Source organism: Thalassophryne amazonica, chromosome 7, assembly GCF_902500255.1.
Source record: "Thalassophryne amazonica chromosome 7, fThaAma1.1, whole genome shotgun sequence".
Lineage (NCBI taxonomy): Eukaryota > Metazoa > Chordata > Actinopteri > Batrachoidiformes > Batrachoididae > Thalassophryne > Thalassophryne amazonica.
The window spans coordinates 97,245,329-97,266,240 of NC_047109.1; the positions used below are offsets into that span (position 1 = coordinate 97,245,329).

General features: G+C 41.7%; 1 protein-coding gene across 2 annotated transcripts in view; it reads left to right on the forward strand.

The window, feature by feature from the left end:
• limd1a (LIM domains containing 1a) overlaps window positions 1–19,010 on the forward strand; it is a 65,472-nt gene extending 46,462 nt beyond the window's left edge. For both annotated transcript variants that reach the window (XM_034175188.1, XM_034175189.1), the window contains exons 5-8: window positions 4,574–4,704; window positions 12,411–12,462; window positions 14,541–14,609; window positions 17,545–19,010. In XM_034175188.1, coding sequence (XP_034031079.1) covers window positions 4,574–4,704; window positions 12,411–12,462; window positions 14,541–14,609; window positions 17,545–17,685 — 393 coding nt within the window. In that variant the 3' untranslated portion in view covers window positions 17,686–19,010. The remainder of the gene's footprint in view (window positions 1–4,573; window positions 4,705–12,410; window positions 12,463–14,540; window positions 14,610–17,544) is intronic.
• The last annotated feature ends 1,902 nt before the right edge of the window (window positions 19,011–20,912 follow it).

Below are 20,912 nucleotides of genomic sequence, written 5' to 3' on the forward strand. Positions count from 1 at the left end.
CTGTGCGTTTCCGAGCGAGATGATCTCAGCCGAAACGCCGTCCTCACTGAGCTTTCTCTGGGCACATCTGGATAAAGTGTCAGGAGGGTGGGGCTTTGTATGTGCGCATGCTCTCTCACAGATTCACATGTGCACAAACTGATTTATGGGCAAAAACTAAACGGAGAAATATGAGGGATGTGATCCTGAGGAAGTGTTGCTGCATATGAAGAATTTGTCTTGACACGGATCTAAAAATCCATTTATATTATACTGCCTCATAAAATACACACTTTTTTTTTAACAGTTTATTTACCTCTGACAAGAAGGTTATGTTTGCATTGATGTTTGTCTTCCGACACATCTGCTAAACAGGGTGTTGTCATCACTCCAGTGTGTGTGTGTGTGTGTATAAAAAAAATGAATAAATAAATAAAATGGTTGAATGGATTTTCACCAAACTTGGTGTGAATATTACTTGGGCTAGTGTCTGCAGATGGTTAACCTTTGGTAGAGATTGGCCAAAGATCATGGTTATGCCACACGTATCTTAAAAACACATTTACCATAAAAGATCATGACGGATTTTCAACAAACAAACTTGGAATATTACTTGGGAATTTTATTAGTGTCTATACGAGGTCTGTTAGAAAAGTATCCGACATTTTTATTTTTTTCAAAAACCTGATAGATTTGAATCACGTGTGCTTGCATGAGCCAACCTTGAACCTTGGTGCGCATGCGTGAATTTTTTCACGCTTGTCGATTGTGTCATTTGCTGGTAAGCAGCCTTTGTGTGAGGATGGGTGTTGTCTCTCGTCGGATTTTCATTGCAAGGAAATGGCGGAACAAATGGAGCAGGGCGACTGCATCAAATTTTGCCAGAAACTGGGCGACAGCCAGGTGGAAACCATTCGGATTATTCAGACGGCTTTCTGTGACGATGCTATGGCATCACACAGATTAAGGAGCGGTACAACCAGTTTAAAGACGACCGCACAACGGTGGAGAGCGCGTTATGCTCCGGGCGGCCATCAACATGCTGAAATGACCAGATCATTTCCAAAGTGAACGCTGTGGTGATGTGGGATCGTCGTGTGACTATCCGAGAAATTGCGGAAGAGGTGGACAGCATCACTTTTTCGGCACATTCCACTGTGACAGACGATTTGGCCATGAAAAAAGTTGCAGCAAAATTCATGCCGATGGCTTCGGCACGAAGCTGACGGAGCAAAAGCGCCTTCGTGATGAAGTCTCACAGGACATGTTGTGACATGCCCACCTCTTCCACAATTTATTGGATATGTTTCTGTGTAGGCTCTCAGTTGTCCATGTGGTTTCCATAGTAGAGAAGCTTGAATCTTCGACTGGACTGGGTTGCTTGACGCGAGGACTTTTCACTTCAAATCGCAGACGCTTCCTCAGATAAAATTCTTGCTCTGGTAGTCTGACTTCTGTCTTGACTCTTGTAGAGAAGAATAAACAGAAGCCACAAAAGCTGGAGTTTTAAACCTAACCAGACCCCTCCTAAGGAGAGGCAGACTGTTGTGGGCTAGTGACTTAACAATAGCTCTAATTAGCACCTATTGTGCTCTAGTTAGCACCCTCCTAATGACAGGGCAGCTGTCCCTCCTAATGATGGAATGGACGCCTCTCCTGATGGCTCCCTTGACAACTCTCCTGATGACGTGAATGACTCATTACCATGAACAAAAGACAAACTGCTCTGACCTGAGTACCCCATTGTAAACAGGGGACAAAGCGTGTCTCAGACCCCCTCCCCGGTTAAGGCTGGGTTTCAAGTGTTTCACATAGAATGCCTCCTTGACCCCTCTCTCAAACCATTTCTTCTCTCTGGCTAAGATTTTAACTTCCTTGTCCTCAAACGTGTGGTTAGTGTCTTTAAGGTGGCGATGAACTGCAGACTGAGGTCCACTGGCGCCCTCTCTGCGGTGCTAGTATAGCCTTTTGTGTAAAGGTTGCTTAGTTTCACCTATGTACTGTTCATTACAGTTTTCCTGACATCGGATAGAGTACACTACATTGCTCTGTTTGTAACTAGGGATCCTGTCCTTAGGGTGAACTAATTTCTGTCTCAAGGTGTTAACCGGTTTAAAGTAAACTGGGATTTTGTGCTGTCTGAAGATCCTCTGTAGTTTTTCCCCTACTCCTGCTAAATAAGGGAGAGACACTCCTCTTCTTCTTGTCTCCTGTCTATCTGGTCTCTTTGTTCTCTGGGACTTCTGCACTTTGTCCAGGGACCATTGTAGGTACCCACATACTGTGAGGGCTTTCCGGACCAGTTGTTGTTCTTTAGCCCCTCCCTCTGCAGTTGTGGGCACCTGTAGGGCTCTGTGTTGAAAAGTCCTGATCACCCCGAGCTTGTGTTCAAGGGGGTGGTTTGAGCCAAGGAGCAGATGTTGGTCAGTGTGAGTGGGTTTTCTGTAAACCTCTGTCTGGAGCTGCCTGTTCTCTCCAATCGTAACATCACAGTCCAAGAAGGCTAAATGGTTGTTTGTGGCATCCTCACATGTGAACTTGATATTGGAGTCCACCGAGTTGATGTGTTCTGTAAAGTCCTCAACCTCCTGTTGCTAGATTTTAACCCATGTGTCATCGACATATCTGCACCAGTTCATGCTAATGAGTCATTCACGTCATCAGGAGAGTCGTCAAGGGAGCCATCAGGAGAGGCGTCCGTTCCATCATTAGGAGGGACAGCTGCCCTGTCATTAGGAGGGTGCTAACTAGAGCACAATAGGTGCTAATTAGAGCTATTGTTTAGTCACTAGCCCACAGCAGTCTGCCTCTCCTTAGGAGGGGTCTGGTTAGGTTTAAAACTCCAGCTTTTGTGGCTTCTGTTTATTCTTCTCTACAAGAGTCAAGACAGAAGTCAGACTACCAGAGCAAGAATTTTAGCTGAGGAAGCTTCTGCGATTTGAAGCGAAACGTCCTCGCGTCAAGCAACCCAGTCCAGTCGAAGATTCAAGCTTCTGTACTAATTTCTCAGATAGTCACACAACTGAAAAGCCACCGAAAGCCGTCTGAATCTTCCGAATGGTGGAAGAGGTGGACATGTCACAACATGTCCTGTGAGACTTTAACACGAATGCGCTTTTGCTCCGCCATCAGCTTCGTGCCAAAGCCATCGGCATGAATTTCACTGCAACTCTTTTCATGGCCAAATCTTCTGTCACAGTGAAATGTGCCAAAAAAGTGCAGATGTCCACCTCTTTCGCAGTTTCTCGGATAGTCACACGACGGTCCCACATCACCACAGCATTCACTTTGGAAATAATCTGGTCATTTCAGCATGTTGATGGCCGACCGGAGCGCGGCGCGCTCTCCACCGTTGTGCGGCCATCTTTAAACCGGTTGTACCGCTCCTTAATCTGTGTGATGCCCATAGGATCGTCACCGAAAACTCTCTGAATAATCCGAATGGTTTCCACCTGGCTGTCGCCCAGTTTCTGGCAAAATTTGATGCAGTCACGCTGCTCCAGTCGTTCCGCCATTTCCTTGCAAAGAAAATCCGACGAGAGACTACACCCATCCTCACACAAAGGCTGCTTACCAGCAAATGACGCAATCGACAAGCGTGAAAAAATTCACGCATGCACACGAAGGTTCAAGGTTTGCTCATGCAAGCACACGTGATTCAAATCCATCAGGTTTTTGAAAAAAATAAAAAGGTTGGATACTTTTCTAACAGACCTCGTATATATGTGTGTGTGTGAAATTTGGTGTAAATATTGATCCTGATTACTGACATAATCATCAATCCCAAAAACAGGATCAAAGGAATCATGATCAAAGATCAAAGGCAAGATCCACCCCTGAATAAGGGCCACATTTTAACTTTTCAACTTTTTGTTACCTAATGTCTACCTCTCCACCAAATGTAATTTGAATTCATTCATGTGCTTTCAGGAAATCATGCTTTCCCCCCCCCAAAAAAAACAAACAAACAAACAAAAAAAACAATCTTCAGTATAATGAATACATAACATGTAGGCTAAAGGAGTGCTTCCCAACTATTTAGTTTTTTTGTTTTTGTTTTTTACCCCAAAGCACTTCAAACCAACCTCATTTCACTTTACTTTGACCTTGAGAAGACTTAGTCTGTGCAGTAGAGAAGCGTCACCTCAGCATGACGCTGCCACCACCACTTCTCACACTCAAACTTTGTTTACTCTGATGCCAAACAAAGTGACCTCATCACAACATGTAAACCAATAAACAAACATGGTTTTACCTGATCATGTTAAGATGAATTAAAATAGTGTAAAAAAGTGCACTCTAATTAAGTAAGAGTGGTGTAAATACTGAAAACTATAATATCACATACATACATTGTCAACTTCTTATCCTGGATCGGGTCACGGGGGCTATATTATATTATATAAACACAATATGCTTCAAATTCATTCCAGACTTAGAAGATTGTCAATTTGTTATTTAAAATATATTTTATATGTATTTGCAAACAATTAGTGGCAAAATATTTCCTTCATAATATTTATTTGCATGGGAAGCGTACTCCGTACTGGGAGAGCGATGACGGAGTCCTGACATTGTGATATTTTCCTCATAGATCCTGCAGGCCCTCGGGAAGTCGTACCACCCCGGCTGTTTCCGCTGTGTCATCTGTAACGAGAGCCTTGATGGAGTGCCCTTCACTGTGGACACTGAAAATAAGATCTACTGTGTCAAAGACTACCACAGGTGAAAGTCACTTTTTACATGCTTCTGAGGAACATGACCCCGAATTATCCGTGTTTAATTAGCCGAGCATGACGCTGGCAAAAATGTCATGGTTTCATATTCCAAGTTAAATCACCGCCGGATAGTGTTCCTCTGCTTCTCCAGGGTCAGGTGGAGAGGGCATGCACGGGTTGACTGAGTTTCTCTGCCACGTGTGGCAGATAGATGAGAAGCAGAGTCAGGGTCGATGGAAGGGAGGGGGTCAAAAAGATCACTGCCCAGTTAGAGTCAGGAGAGTGGCAGCGGGCCATCGCTCCTCTCTTCCAGACTCAACAGTACTATCTGAACTTAAACAGGATCTTTGAGGGGAAAAAAATCAAGGTATTGTATATAACTAATATAACTGCTGTGTATTTTATCCATTTTTAAAACTAGTGTGGTGAATGTAAAATGCATTCATCAATGATGGTACCTGTGCTGCCCTCAACAGCCCCTCTGTGCACCTCTCTGCCTGTAATAACACGCATGTAACATAGACCTGCTGCGTTAGTTCCCCCCTGGCAGATCCCGAGCAGCCGGGAAAGCAGGCTGACTGGGTGACTGTGAGGAGGAAGCGTAGCCCTAAACAGAAGCCCCGTGTACACCGCCAACCCGTTCACATCTCTAACCGTTTTTCCCCACTCGACGACACACCCGCCGAGGATCAAACTCTGGTTATTGGCGACTCTATTTTGAGAAATGTGAAGTTAGCGACACCAGCAACCATAGTCAATTGTCTTCCGGGGGCCAGAGCAGGCGACATTGAAGGAAATTTGAAACTGCTGGCTAAGGCTAAGCGTAAATTTGGTAAGATTGTAATTCACGTCGGCAGTAATGACACCCGGTTACGCCAATCGGAGGTCACTAAAATTAACATTAAATCGGTGTGTAACTTTGCAAAAACAATGTCGGACTCTGTAGTTTTCTCTGGGCCCCTCCCCAATCGGACCGGGAGTGACATGTTTAGCCGCATGTTCTCCTTGAATTGCTGGCTGTCTGAGTGGTGTCCAAAAATGAGGTGGGCTTCATAGATAATTGGCAAAGCTTCTGGGGAAAACCTGGTCTTGTTAGGAGAGACGGCATCCATCCCACTTTGGATGGAGCAGCTCTCATTTCTAGAAATCTGGCCAATTTTCTTAAATCCTCCAAACCGTGACTATCCAGGGTTGGGACCAGGAAGCAGAGTTGTAGTCTTACACACCTCTCTGCAGCTTCTCTCCCCCTGCCATCCCCTCATTACCCCATCCCCGTAGAGACGGTGCCTGCTCCCAGACTACCAATAACCAGCAAAAATCTATTTAAGCATAAAAATTCAAAAAGAAAAATAATATAGCACCTTCAACTGCACCACAGACTAAAACAGTTAAATGTGGTCTATTAAACATTAGGTCTCTCTCTTCTAAGTCCCTGTTGGTAAATGATATAATAATTGATCAACATATTGATTTATTCTGCCTAACAGAAACCTGGTTACAGCAGGATGAATATGTTAGTTTAAATGAGTCAACACCCCCGAGTCACACTAACTGTCAGAATGCTCGTAGCACGGGCCGGGGCGGAGGATTAGCAGCAATCTTCCATTCCAGCTTATTAATTAATCAAAAACCCAGACAGAGCTTTAATTCATTTGAAAGCTTGTCTCTTAGTCTTGTCCATCCAAATTGGAAGTCCCAAAAACCAGTTTTATTTGTTATTATCTATCGTCCACCTGGTCGTTACTGTGAGTTTCTCTGTGAATTTTCAGACCTTTTGTCTGACTTAGTGCTTAGCTCAGATAAGATAATTATAGTGGGCGATTTTAACATCCACACAGATGCTGAGAATGACAGCCTCAACACTGCATTTAATCTATTATTAGACTCTATCGGCTTTGCTCAAAAAGTAAATGAGTCCACCCACCACTTTAATCATATCTTAGATCTTGTTCTGACTTATGGTATGGAAATAGAAGACTTAACAGTATTCCCTGAAAACTCCCTTCTGTCTGATCATTTCTTAATAACATTTACATTTACTCTGATGGACTACCAGCAGTGGGGAATAAGTTTCATTACACTAGAAGTCTTTCAGAAGCGCTGTAACTAGGTTTAAGGATATGATTCCTTCTTTATGTTCTCTAATGCCATATACCAACACAGTGCAGAGTAGCTACCTAAACTCTGTAAGGGAGATAGAGTATCTCGTCAATAGTTTTACATCCTCATTGAAGACAACTTTGGATGCTGTAGCTCCTCTGAAAAAGAGAGCTTTAAATCAGAAGTGTCTGACTCCGTGGTATAACTCGCAAACTCGTAGCTTAAAGCAGATAACCCGTAAGTTGGAGAGGAAATGGCGTCTCACTAATTTAGAAGATCTTCACTTAGCCTGGAAAAAGAGTCTGTTGCTCTATAAAAAAGCCCTCCGTAAAGCTAGGACATCTTTCTACTCATCACTAATTGAAGAAAATAAGAACAACCCCAGGTTTCTTTTCAGCACTGTAGCCAGGCTGACAAAGAGTCAGAGCTCTATTGAGCTGAGTATTCCATTAACTTTAACTAGTAATGACTTCATGACTTTCTTTGCTAACAAAATTTTAACTATTAGAGAAAAAATTACTCATAACCATCCCAAAGACGTATCGTTATCTTTGGCTGCTTTCAGTGATGCCGGTATTTGGTTAGACTCTTTCTCTCCGATTGTTCTGTCTGAGTTATTTTCATTAGTTACTTCATCCAAACCATCAACATGTTTATTAGACCCCATTCCTACCAGGCTGCTCAAGGAAGCCCTACCATTATTTAATGCTTCGATCTTAAATATGATCAATCTATCTTTGTTAGTTGGCTATGTACCACAGGCTTTTAAGGTGGCAGTAATTAAACCATTACTTAAAAAGCCATCACTTGACCCAGCTATCTTAGCTAATTATAGGCCAATCTCCAACCTTCCTTTTCTCTCAAAAATTCTTGAAAGGGTAGTTGTAAAACAGCTAACTGATCATCTGCAGAGGAATGGTCTATTTGAAGAGTTTCAGTCAGGTTTTAGAATTCATCATAGTACAGAAACAGCATTAGTGAAGGTTACAAATGATCTTCTTATGGCCTCGGACAGTGGACTCATCTCTGTGCTTGTTCTGTTAGACCTCAGTGCTGCTTTTGATACTGTTGACCATAAAATTTTATTACAGAGATTAGAGCATGCCATAGGTATTAAAGGCACTGCGCTGCGGTGGTTTGAATCATATTTGTCTAATAGATTACAATTTGTTCATGTAAATGGGGAATCTTCTTCACAGACTAAAGTTAATTATGGAGTTCCACAAGGTTCTGTGCTAGGACCAATTTTATTCACTTTATACATGCTTCCCTTAGGCAGTATTATTAGACGGTATTGCTTAAATTTTCATTGTTACGCAGATGATACCCAGCTTTATCTATCCATGAAGCCAGAGGACACACACCAATTAGCTAAACTGCAGGATTGTCTTACAGACATAAAGACATGGATGACCTCTAATTTCCTGCTTTTAAACTCAGATAAAACTGAAGTTATTGTACTTGGCCCCACAAATCTTAGAAGCATGGTGTCTAACCAGATCCTTACTCTGGATGGCATTACCCTGACCTCTAGTAATACTGTGAGAAATCTTGGAGTCATTTTTGATCAGGATATGTCATTCAAAGCGCATATTAAACAAATATGTAGGACTGCTTTTTTGCATTTACGCAATATCTCTAAAATCAGAAAGGTCTTGTCTCAGAGTGATGCTGAAAAACTAATTCATGCATTTATTTCCTCTAGGCTGGACAATTGTAATTCATTATTATCAGGTTGTCCTAAAAGTTCCCTAAAAAGCCTTCAGTTAATTCAAAATGCTGCAGCTAGAGTACTGACGGGGACTAGAAGGAGAGAGCATATCTCACCCATATTGGCCTCTCTTCATTGGCTTCCTGTTAATTCTAGAATAGAATTTAAAATTCTTCTTCTTACTTATAAGGTTTTGAATAATCAGGTCCCATCTTATCTTAGGGACCTCGTAGTACCATATCACCCCAATAGAGCGCTTCGCTCTCAGACTGCAGGCTTACTTGTAGTTCCTAGGGTTTGTAAGAGTAGAATGGGAGGCAGAGCCTTCAGCTTTCAGGCTCCTCTCCTGTGGAACCAGCTCCCAATTCAGATCAGGGAGACAGACACCCTCTCTACTTTTAAGATTAGGCTTAAAACTTTCCTTTTTGCTAAAGCTTATAGTTAGGGCTGGATCAGGTGACCCTGAACCATCCCTTAGTTTTGCTGCTATAGACGTAGACTGCTGGGGGGGTTCCCATGATGCACTGTTTCTTTCTCTTTTTGCTCTGTATGCACCACTCTGCATTTAATCATTAGTGATCGATCTCTGCTCCCCTCCACAGCATGTCTTTTTCCTGGTTCTCTCCCTCAGCCCCAACCAGTCCCAGCAGAAGACTGCCCCTCCCTGAGCCTGGTTCTGCTGGAGGTTTCTTCCTGTTAAAAGGGAGTTTTTCCTTCCCACTGTAGCCAAGTGCTTGCTCACAGGGGGTCGTTTTGACCGTTGGGGTTTTACATAATTATTGTATGGCCTTGCCTTACAATATAAAGCACCTTGGGGCAACTGTTTGTTGTGATTTGGCGCTATATAAAAAAAATTGATTGATTGATTGATTGATTGATTTGAGTGTTATTTATTGAATGTACAAATTCTCTGATTTCAGTTTGTTAAATCAGACTATTTTCTAGTTACGTTACTACTTTCTTTACGCCTCAAACTGACAGCAAACTGATTATGTTGGGATTGTGCATAAAACAGTTTTTTTCAATTTTTCAATTTATTTTCATTTATATATCGCCAAATCACAACAGAGTTGCCTCAGAGCGCTTCACACAAGTAAGGTCTAACCTTACCAACCCCCAGAGCAACAGTGGTAAGGAAAAACTCCCTCTGAGGAAGAAACCTCAAGCAGACCAGACTCAAGGGGTGACCCTCTGCTTGGGCCATGCTACAAACATAAATTACAGAACAATTCACAGAACAATTCACGGACGAATATACAAGAAATGCTATTGGCGCACAGGACAGGAGGACACACAGGAAACAACACATTTGATGGTCATCTGGGGTTTTGAGGAACACTGGTTGATATTTTTCACACATTTTATAGACCAAACAACTAATGGGTTAATCCAGAAAATAATCAAACAGATAATTGATAATGAAAAGAATTAGTTGCAACCCTATGAAATATGCTAGGATTTTATTTTCTTATTTTTGTGTCAAGACAAAGAAGATTTTCTTCCATCTTTGTTCCATTAGTTATGCCCGCGATGCTCCGCCACAGGAAAACACCTCTGTTGGAAGCCTTAAGGACAAGTTGGAACATGTCCAGCTGTTAAACAATTTCTCATATACTCACTCCACTGAAAGCCATCAAAAGCCGCCTGGATTTTACAAATGGTTGTCAACACGGAGGTGTTTTTCCTGTGCCGCCGCACCACGCCGGCTGCGTCCCGACGCACGGACCCATCCGCACGGACCCGTCCGCACGGACCCGTCCGCACGTCTTTCATTAAAAAAATCTCCTTTAACAGTGGAATATCTGGATAAAATGCTGAAACCGACTTCTTCTGAAACTTCTCTGTTCTCTCACGACGTCCTGGATCAATAGAGCCTGAAATGTGGAGGTTTTCAGCTTGAAACAGGCTGACGACGGCGCCTGGGACCGCTGCGCGACGTCTCGCACTGTGGGAAGTCCTTAAAGCAACAGTATCACCTCAAAATCTCTCATCAGCCGTTAAAATTTTCACCGAAACCAGCTTAATTTTTGAACCGGTCCACTTCGATGTGTCTCACAGGTTTAGAAAAATTTTTATCAAACAAAGCGCCAGTCTCTCAGCAACTTCTCAGACAAAGGAATTCCGACGAGGGGCTGGACGACTCCTCCCACAAGGAGTGCTCACAGGCGAATGAAAAAAACTGGCACATGCGCACAAGGGTTCAAGCATGTCTGACGTAAAAACATATGAATGAAATCCATATAGTTTTTGAAAAAAATAAAAAGGACCTATACTTTATTGACAGCCCAAGTATAATGTGAAATTATGACAGTGGTCGTTTTCGAAAATGCTCGAAATGATATGTGTATTCTTCTTCTTTTCATCTTTGACTTGCATGGTTAGTCATTTGATGTTTTGTGCCATAGGCTGTTACTAGGGAGCGATAACGAAATGGTAAATGGACTGCATTTATATAGCTCTTTTCCATCTGCATCAGACGCTCAAAGCGCTTTACAACTAATGCATCACATTCACCGTGATGTGAGGGTGCTACTATACAAGGTACTCACGACACATCGGGAGCAACTAGGGGCCCAAGGACCCTTAGTGATTTTCCGGTCAGGCTGGGATTTGAACTGAGGATCCTCTGGTCTCAAGCCCAACGCTTTTAACCACTAGACCATCACCAACCCTAAGTTTATCTTAACCTTTTGTGTTGTGTTGTTCATTTTTTATGTACAATCTACGTATGTACATGTGACCAATCACACGGCCTGTAAGGGTCTGACTCCTCCCTCATGTTGGAGAAGTGTTTGCCTAAAGTTTGAAGACGCGGCCTTGTAACCAGAGGGTTGTAGGTCTGACTCCTGACCCAGATAATTTGGGTGGGGAAGGTGAAAGAACAATGTTTGTCTCACTCTCATTATCACCGCTAAAGTGCCCTTGAGCAAAACCTTTAATTTTAATGTGTCGCTGAACACATTAAGTGGCAGTTTCTCACATCTGTGTATGTGTATAAATATGAGGCATTTCTCTAAACCCCTTTTGTGCTCTCAGATAGAAAAGGTGATAGGAATTCTTTAAACTTGTTAAATCGGAAACCATGTCTGACTTTACCCACAGTTGCCTCGTCCACACTGAGGTCCTTTGTTAGTGTCCAGGTGCTGTCCACCTGGTGCCGTATCAGGGGAAAACGGTGAAATAATTTAATTCTTTTTCCAGTTGGTGTTGGATTTGGGGGAATCCAGTGTGTGAGGGAAAGCCAGCACATCTGCCAAAGTGGCATCTCCTTAATTAGGATCTGAAATCTTGTAAAAGATTACAGAAGAATCAAGACTGTGTTTAAAGCTACATGTGTAGGATTTAGGGGTGTTCTTTTTCTTTTTTTTCTTTTTTTTTTGCAGAAATGGAAGATAAACATCTGTTCACTGGTGTATAATTACCTGCAACAGCAAAACGTTTTCATGAGCTTAGAATGAGCCCTACATATCTACATGGGAGTAGGCTCCCTCATGGAGGCCACCATGTTACACTGCCATGTTGATATAGTAGCCCAAAAGAGACATACTTTATATTTCAAATTTTAATGGGCATCATGCATACTGATTGTCACAAGATAACTCAAGGGAGCATGAATCCCTGTTGCCAAAAAAGCGAAAACGTGAGAGGAAACAAAATTGTGACCCGTGACGGCATAATGCAAGCTGCAACCTCACCACTAGAGGACAGTAAATCTGACACACTGTAGCTTTAAAGTTTCAGGAAAGCATGTGGTCGATGAACGGTAAGCTTTTTATTCACACTTTGAATAGAGTGAATGTCAGTTCAGATTACATACACTGAATAATTCATTTTCTGCAACTTATTTCAGTTTAATTTTGTTAAAAGCATGAAACCTCTCTCTTTGTATTCCAATCCTGCAGGGTTCTGGCTCCTAAGTGTGCAGCGTGTAACCAGCCCATTTTGCCCTCAGAGGTAAGTCGGTCTCATCAGTTTATCGCGCTTTGACAAATCCACAAGCAGACAACAGTGACCTCCAGTGGCCACCATGACCCTGTGATGAGGAAAAAGGCATCACAAGCAAATTAATAGGGCCCTGTCTGTTTTTATTTTATTTTCCATGTTAAACAAAATACCTGGCCCAAAATACCAGGTTCGCTGCTTCTCACCTGTATCCACCAGAACTCAAAATTTCAGATCTGAGAATGCAGCAGTCTTTATGGAGTTTCAGATGGAAAATTTTCAGGCCAACTAACTGATTGACTCCATCAATCCTGGACGTGCTGTGCTAATCACAGAGAATAACAACATTGTCCCTACAGACAAATTGAAAGATGATGTAATTGTCACACAGTCAGGAAAATTACTGACAAACTGTTTCAGTTAAATGATTCAATTAATGGAATTTTGATTTTACGATTTTGGCTTCCAATTATTACGAATGTAATATAAATGAAATGAAATGATTGTTTTACCTCATTCCATTTTGCAACAGTGCTCTTTTCCATGTGTTTTAAAACCAAGTGCCATCCTCCAGAATGAGTGAGTGTGCATGCGCCAGACGCTGATTGGCTACTTCTGCTAGCGGCAGGTTCTAGTACTAGGGTGATAGGCTAGCTGCTGTCGAAGATGGTTTTCTTTTTTATTATAAATATCTGAGATAATATGGCATGCTTTGTAGTTAATTGTACTAAAGGACCATTTAAGAAGTCTGTGCTCCTGTATTTCTGTTGAGTGAAATTTTAGTATTAATTCATTTGCACACCGTTAGCACTAATTAACAAGTATCGATAGCTTAATACCTGCACCCAAGCCACCCATTAGAAAAAGGGACTGCAAAGTCCGCAAAAATATGCGTTATTCAAACAATTTAACCTAAGTTGGGGTTAACTTCTGTGTTCAGACTACGTTGCACCCCTTTACCCATATTTCGATGATATTTAAAATTGAAGCTATATCAAAGAAAAAAAAAAAAAAAAAAAATATATATATATATATATATATATATATATATATATATATATATATAAATTTTAAAACGCAGTAAATGCAGGATGTTTGCAAAGTCAGTGAGTCAGTGTGTTAAATAAAGATGATTGATTTTCTACCATTATCAAGCAGCCCTAGTCCAGGGACTGAACAGTGATTTTTGCATGTGACGTAAGTCACATCAGACTGACACCCTCCACAAGAACTTGGCACCTTATAAACCATTTTTTTTATTTTTCAATATGGTCACATTTCCCACAAGACCACAGGTCAAATTGGTGTCAGATCAACGAGGTTTGAACCATGATTATGAAGGAAGGATGGACAAACAGAAAAGAGAGGTCTCTGTCTGTCACACAGTCAGGACACAGTGGCAAATGTGAAGAAATGTCCAAAATTAGAGTTGACTTTACCGGAATGCCCCCACACCCACCCCCACGCCCTGCCCTGCCCTCCCCTGACAGTAAGCCATGGAGAGGTAGTGTGTTCTGAGTGTGCATGAGGAAAGGGTTTGTGTTGTTCACTTGTGGAAGTCATTTTGGCAGAAGTTGATTTGTAACAGAAAAGCAGGTTATTGCAAAATATGTTAAAGCCCCTCCTCTTTTTGTAGCCATGCATAGGACATTAATGTGCAGAGACAGTTTCACAACTTCTTGTCTGTTTGTGCACATTTACTTTGTTTTACAAATTCTGTTGTACCATGAGGGGTGTGAAACTGCCTTGTTTTTGTTTTTTTTGTTTTTTTTTATTGAGCCCAAAAATTTAAATTTGACTAATGAAGGAGATGGCCTTTGCATAATGTGATGATTGACATCCACTTAAGCTCCCATTGTAAAGCAGAGAAGCAGGTTAAAGTGCAGACACTGTAGTCCTTTCCTACGAAGAGTGTGCTCAGATGCCTTCCTGATCAATTTGAAGGTCTCTTCCCCCCCACCACACGCGCACACACACACACACACACACACACACACACACACACACACACACACACACACACACACAGAGGTGTTGAACTGAATAAGATGTCAAGATTGGTGTCACTGTTTGCTTGAATTTCTTTCCAGGGCTCTGATGAAACCATTCGAGTGGTATCCATGGACAGAGATTATCATGTTGAATGCTATCACTGTGAGGTAGGCACATTTGTGTTACACCACTTAAAGCTGTGTGCATGTTAAACATTTAAAAACATGCATTAGTCGTGGGCCTATCTGAATGTCTCATTAAGACAAATCATAGCGATCCCAAAACTTAATTGCAGTCTTGGCGATGATGCGTAGCTGAGGAGAGCAGGTACGCAGCACCTAATCACTGCCGTTTCATTATTCTACTCAGGAGCCACTTCTTTTTTTCTTTTTTTTTTCTTTTTTTTTGGTCAAAAGTGATTGACAGTTGCTTTTCTTTTACTTCATGGAAATAAAAATCATTGAGTTGTGAGAAAATGTCTTTTGAAGCAGCTCGCCATTAAAGTGAACTGCTGATTGACAGACCCGTTAGCATTTTATTTTTAAATGTTATTGTTTGAGGCTGTTCAGTCATCCATCCATTATCTATACCTGTTTTGTCTTTTTGCTTGGGGGGGGGAGGGATTACCCAATTCAAGTGAAGGGTGGGCGGCCAGTCCATCATAATCTCAATCATCCAACCTTGCCATTGATGGACTATCTGAGAGCTTCTACATCATCTTTACGACCTCGTTGCTGTACAAGTATGATGGATTTGGAGGAAAAGATTATTTTGGTCATAGAAAAAACAAGAGTTCCTCCAATACTATATAATATAAAACAAAAACAACTCGAGTGCTTACAGTTATTGCTGTAGAAGAGGGAGAACCATAAGTAACTGGGTCACTGTTTCCAACAGACCACAGCGCGCTCTGGTGGTCACATACAAAAGGCATTTCTGTCACTAATTGTGTCCAACTCCCATGATGGAGGAGGTCTCTCAGACTGGGAAGAAGTAGACTGTAAGACCCCCCATCACACTTAGTACGAATGACCATGAGTCAAGCCAAATCAGGCAGAATATTAAAAAAAAAAAAAAAACAGAATTTGTGCCACATCTGGGGGGGATAAGAATTGTGGAGGACAGCCGTCCGAATACCCAGACTGCGCTCTGACCTGCCCGACTGATTCATGCACGTGCCGTGCACATGAGCCTCTGAACGCAATACAAATGTAGGTGGAACATAGTAAATGTACCTGGACAGCTGCCAGATTTCAGTAAGAACAATAAGAATGCAGTTAGAAGCCGCCTGATTGCAGTTCGGCAGCACTTGAGGTGTGCTTGTGGTGCGTTCCAGTGCATTCGAGACATTTGGCCGTGGCGGAAACATGCCGAACATCCCCCCAAACGCGATCAAAATGTCACAAATGCCATTTTCACGGCGTCCGATTGCTTGGACTACGGTCAGACGGCACTTCGACTGCCGTTCAATAGTTTTTCCACCTCGACTGCACCACGACTGTTTCGAACATAAGCAAAACATTCGAGGCCGTCGCACAACTGTTTAGACTGTGCTCAGAACACTTTCAAATGCACCTCGACACCTCCCGAATGTGGATCGAATTTTCATTTGGATGGGATTCAGGCTCATTCGGTCTCTAGTGTGATGGGGCATAAGGCTTATACAGGCCCTGTGGTCCACATCCCCAGATACTGGAGCTTGAAGAGGATGAGATTCAGTGAGTCTTCCTGTACAGGATGCAGGTTACTTCCTCAGCCAAGGCTGGAACTCATGTACAGCTGGTGGACTGGGGACAATGCAGGTGAAGTGTAGGGTCCAAGGACATAAACAAGTAACCTGAAGTGCACACACCAGGAACCGAACCCCAGTGTACATATTGGTAGCCTCCAAGTCCAGTGGTGTCCAAAGACATTCCAGAAAAGGCCAAGAAGGTGCAGGTTCTGTTTGCAGCCATGACTCCAGCAGGTGATTTCCTTATCTCATCTGCTCAATGTGATGTTAATCAGTGAAATCACCTGCTGGAGTCAGTGGCTACAACGGAAACCTGCACCCTCTTGGCCCTTTCTGGAATGTCATTGGACACCACTGGACTTGGAGGCTACCAATATGTAGACTGGGGTCCAAGTCCTCCTGCACAGAGCTACGGGCATACAGACAGCCAATCACTCACATCTACACCTGACTGCAATATACCATAGTCACTATTCACGCTTCCCTTTTTTACAACCATAGTCATATTAAAACATGGTTTACGATGGAGCCTCTGTCTGTTGCACTCATCTTTGGCAATTACTGTTTGCAAGAAATGCTTTTTAGTACATTTTTAAACGTTAATTCATGACCGTCCAGGGGGCAGCCATCCTGTGGACTTACAAAAACCCACCAACCACTCAAAATGGCAATGACGTAATGCCAATGACCTATTTTTTGTCAATCATCTTTTGTTTTTAGTATAAAACACAGAAAGAAATACAGCCAGCTCTGTATTTTTTTAAACCTGTTGATATCAAGCCTGCCTTGGCCTCAGACGTTAGCTCCGGTGTAGCACATGGTAATAGTCTGTACATTAATTTCGTAAAATCACCAGATGTATTTCTTGTAAATAATCAGAAAATGCGTTTGAGTTTTGGAAAATGTTGCTTTGAATTGAGTTAGACCTCAGCTATAGATGGCCTGTGGGCATGTCTGTTTTTCCTTTTCAGTATTCTTTTTTCCAAAAATAGAATTTTTTTTCCCCATATGACAGTTTTTAATTTTGAGTGGAGGACTCTAACACTTGATTGATAATATGACTAAGGCTGTGATTTAAACTCGTGTGCATAACTTTGGACAGTGGTGGACCCCAAGTGAGTCTTGAACCCACAACCTTCTTGCTGCGAAGCGACTGATTCCAGAACAGGAATGTCTTCCTGTTTGGTTTTTCTCATTATAAACAGATTTCTCTGAACTGGCAAGAAAAACAAAACCTTCATCAAGCCAGAGAACCTTTTCTCAGTTTTCACAAACAATTTTGAGATGTTCTCATAATAAGAAGATTGCAGCCCCCATCAGTTGTGGTGTCTCCATCTGATCTTAAATGCTCCTTTGTGTTTGTGTTCCAGGACTGTAAGATGGAGCTGAACGACGAGGAGGGTCATCGCTGCTACCCTCTGAATGGACACCTCCTCTGCCACACCTGCCACCTGAAGCACATCAATCCTAGCTGCTCCTCCTCCCTCATCTCCTCTTCCTACCTGTGCTAGTGTAGGTTCAGGGAGGCACCTTGTGGATTTCTAGAGTTTGTGCTGTGTGGCAGATCGGTGTAATGGATCAAACCATTCTGTGGCTTCATCTGTGCTTTGGAAAATTATATTCATGAAGGCTCAATTACAGCGGATATCATAATCCTGAAGAAGATTATGACCTCCTGATGAAGTATGCTAATGAACACACCAAAGCCCTATTTTTAACGCAGTGAAGTATTGTGTAATACCCGCTGCATAATGACTTTGCAGAGGCTCTTTTGCTCTTTGTGTGGTTGTGTAAATATGAGTTGCGCTGGCTTGTAAATACCTTACTTTCATCTCAGTTTGGATGATGTGTGCCTTCACTTTCACTTTGACATGCAGCTCCAGTTGCTAAGAGCATCAAAACAGAAATATCCTGAAATCCATTATGAAATATGTCACAAATCGCAGGTACAAAATGTGTCCATCAGAGAGAAATGTTCGCTCACTGGCTCGCTAATGAACACCATGATTTATTTATGTTGTACTTTTCATGCATGATTGCTTTTCAGACTCTTCCGGAGTGCCATTGTTCCTCATTTGTGCAAAACAGAAGCTGCTTTGCATTTCCATAAGAAATATGCACAAACAAATGTAATAATTTTTATTATAATTGGGTTTTAGGTCAGAGCATAATATAAATTGTAATTGTTTCCCCCATTATTACCCAGCTTTATAAAAAGTGGTCATTTGGTTACTGATCCAGTAGCTACTAGGTCAGAACTAATCTGGACACAAAGCCAATATACTGATTTACATATGAAAGTATGTAATAACAAACAGAGGAGGGTTTAAGCCATAGCTGCTATAAACCTGGATCAATAGTGAGCTTTATGTGTCAGTACAAACTCTCACTCTGTCTTGAATAAGAGAAGACAGCTGACTTTATTTAGTGCATAGTTTTGTTTTGTATTTTTGCTATGATGCATTATTTTCCCAACCTCAGAGCAACAATGTAGATTATAGTTAATAAATCTTTCTTAGCACTTATATTGACTTTTTCGTGCACCTATTGTTTACATGTTTTAGTAAAAATTTATGATGAAATTGGCAAATATTGTAATATATTTAAAATGTACTCTTGACCCATTTCCTTTTTGGCTTTTTTTATGCTGAGCCCCAATTATACAAATTAGATTTGCTGTGAAAACACCTTTTGTCTTGCTGTACCTTTGATATCCACATTCTCTTCATGTCTTTGATTTTATTAACTTATTGGAAGACTTTATTTCACAACAAGCTGTAGTTCAGTCAACTTGTGTACTGATTGTTGTAATTAAAATAAATACAATGCAACAGCCCCATTTTTCACCATTTTCTTTTTTCTAGATAGATACAGTAGTGTTCAGAATAATAGTAGTGCTATGTGACTAAAACATTAATCCAGGTTTTGAGTATATTCTTATTGTTACATGGGAACAAGGTACCAGTAGATTCAGTAGATTCTCACAAATCCAATAAGACCAAGCATTCATGATATGCACACTCTTAAGGCTATGAAATTGGGCTATTAGTAAAAAAAAAAGTACAAAAGGGGGTGTTCACAATAATAGTAGTGTGGCATTCAGTCAGTGAGTTCGTCAATTTTGTGGAACAAACAGGTGGGATCAGGTGTCCCCTATTTAAGGATGAAGCTAGCACCTGTTGAACATGCTTTTCTCTTGAAAGCCTGAGGAAAATGGTACATTCAAAACATTGTTCAGAAGAATCAATCAATCAATTCAATCAATTATTATTTATATAGCGCCAAATCACAACAAACAGTTGCCCCAAGGCGCTTTATATTGTAAGGCAAGGCCATACAATAATTACGTAAAAACCCCAACGGTCAAAACGACCCCCTGTGAGCAAGCACTTGGCGACAGTGGGAAGGAAAAACTCCCTTTTAACAGGAAGAAACCTCCAGCAGAACCAGGCTCAGGGAGGGGCAGTCTTCTGCTGGGACTGGTTGGGCTGAGGGAGAGAACCAGGAAAAAGACATGCTGTGGAGGGGAGCAGAGATCAATCACTAATGATTAAATGCAGAGTGGTGCATACAGAGCAAAAAGAGAAAGAAACACTCAGTGCATCATGGGAACCCCCAGCAGTCTAAGTCTATAGCAGCATAAACTAAGGGATGGTTCAGGGTCACCTGATCCAGCCCTGACTATAAGCTTTAGCAAAAAGGAAAGTTTTAAGCCTAATCTTAAAAGTAGAGAGGGTGTCTGTCTCCCTGATCCGAATTGGGAGCTGGTTCCACAGGAGAGGAGCCTGAAAGCTGAAGGCTCTGCCTCCCATTCTACTCTTACAAACCCTAGGAACTACAAGTAAGCCTGCAGTCTGAGAGCGAAGCGCTCTATTGGGGTGATATGGTACTATGAGGTCCCTAAGATAAGATGGGACCTGATTATTCAAAACCTTATAAGGAGCCAATGAAGAGCGGCCAATATGGGTGAGATATGCTCTCTCCTTCTAGTCCCTGTCAGTACTCTAGCTGCAGCATTTTGAATTAACTGAAGGCTTTTCAGGGAACTTTTAGGACAACCTGATAATAATGAATTACAATAGTCCAGCCTAGAGGAAATAAATGCATGAATTAGTTTTCAGCATCACTCTGAGACAGACCTTTCTAATTTTAGAGATATTGCGTAAATGCAAAAAGCAGTCCTACATATTTGTTTAATATGCGCTTTGAATGACATATCCTGATCAAAAATGACTCAAGATTTCTCACAGTATTACTAGAGGTCAGGGTAATGCCATCCAGAGTAAGGATCTGGTTAGACACCATGTTTCTAAGATTGTGGGGCCAAGTACAATAACTTCAGTTTTATCTGAGTTTAAAAGCAGGAAATTAGAGGTCATCCATGTCTTTATGTCTGTAAGACAATCCTGCAGTTTAGCTAATTGGTGTGTGTCCTCTGGCTTCATGGATAGATAAAAGCTGGGTATCATCTCATAACAATGAAAATTAAGCAATGCCGTCTAATAATACCCGCCTAAGGGAAGCATGTATAAAGTGAATAAAATTGGTCCTAGCACAGAACCTTGTGGAACTCCATAATTAACCTTAGTCTGTGAAGAAGATTCCCCATTTACATGAACAAATTGTAATCTATTAGATAAATATGATTCAAACCACTGCAGCGCAGTGCCTTTAATACCTATGGCATGCTCTAATTATCTGGTAATAAATTTATGGTCAACAGTATCAAAAGCAGCAC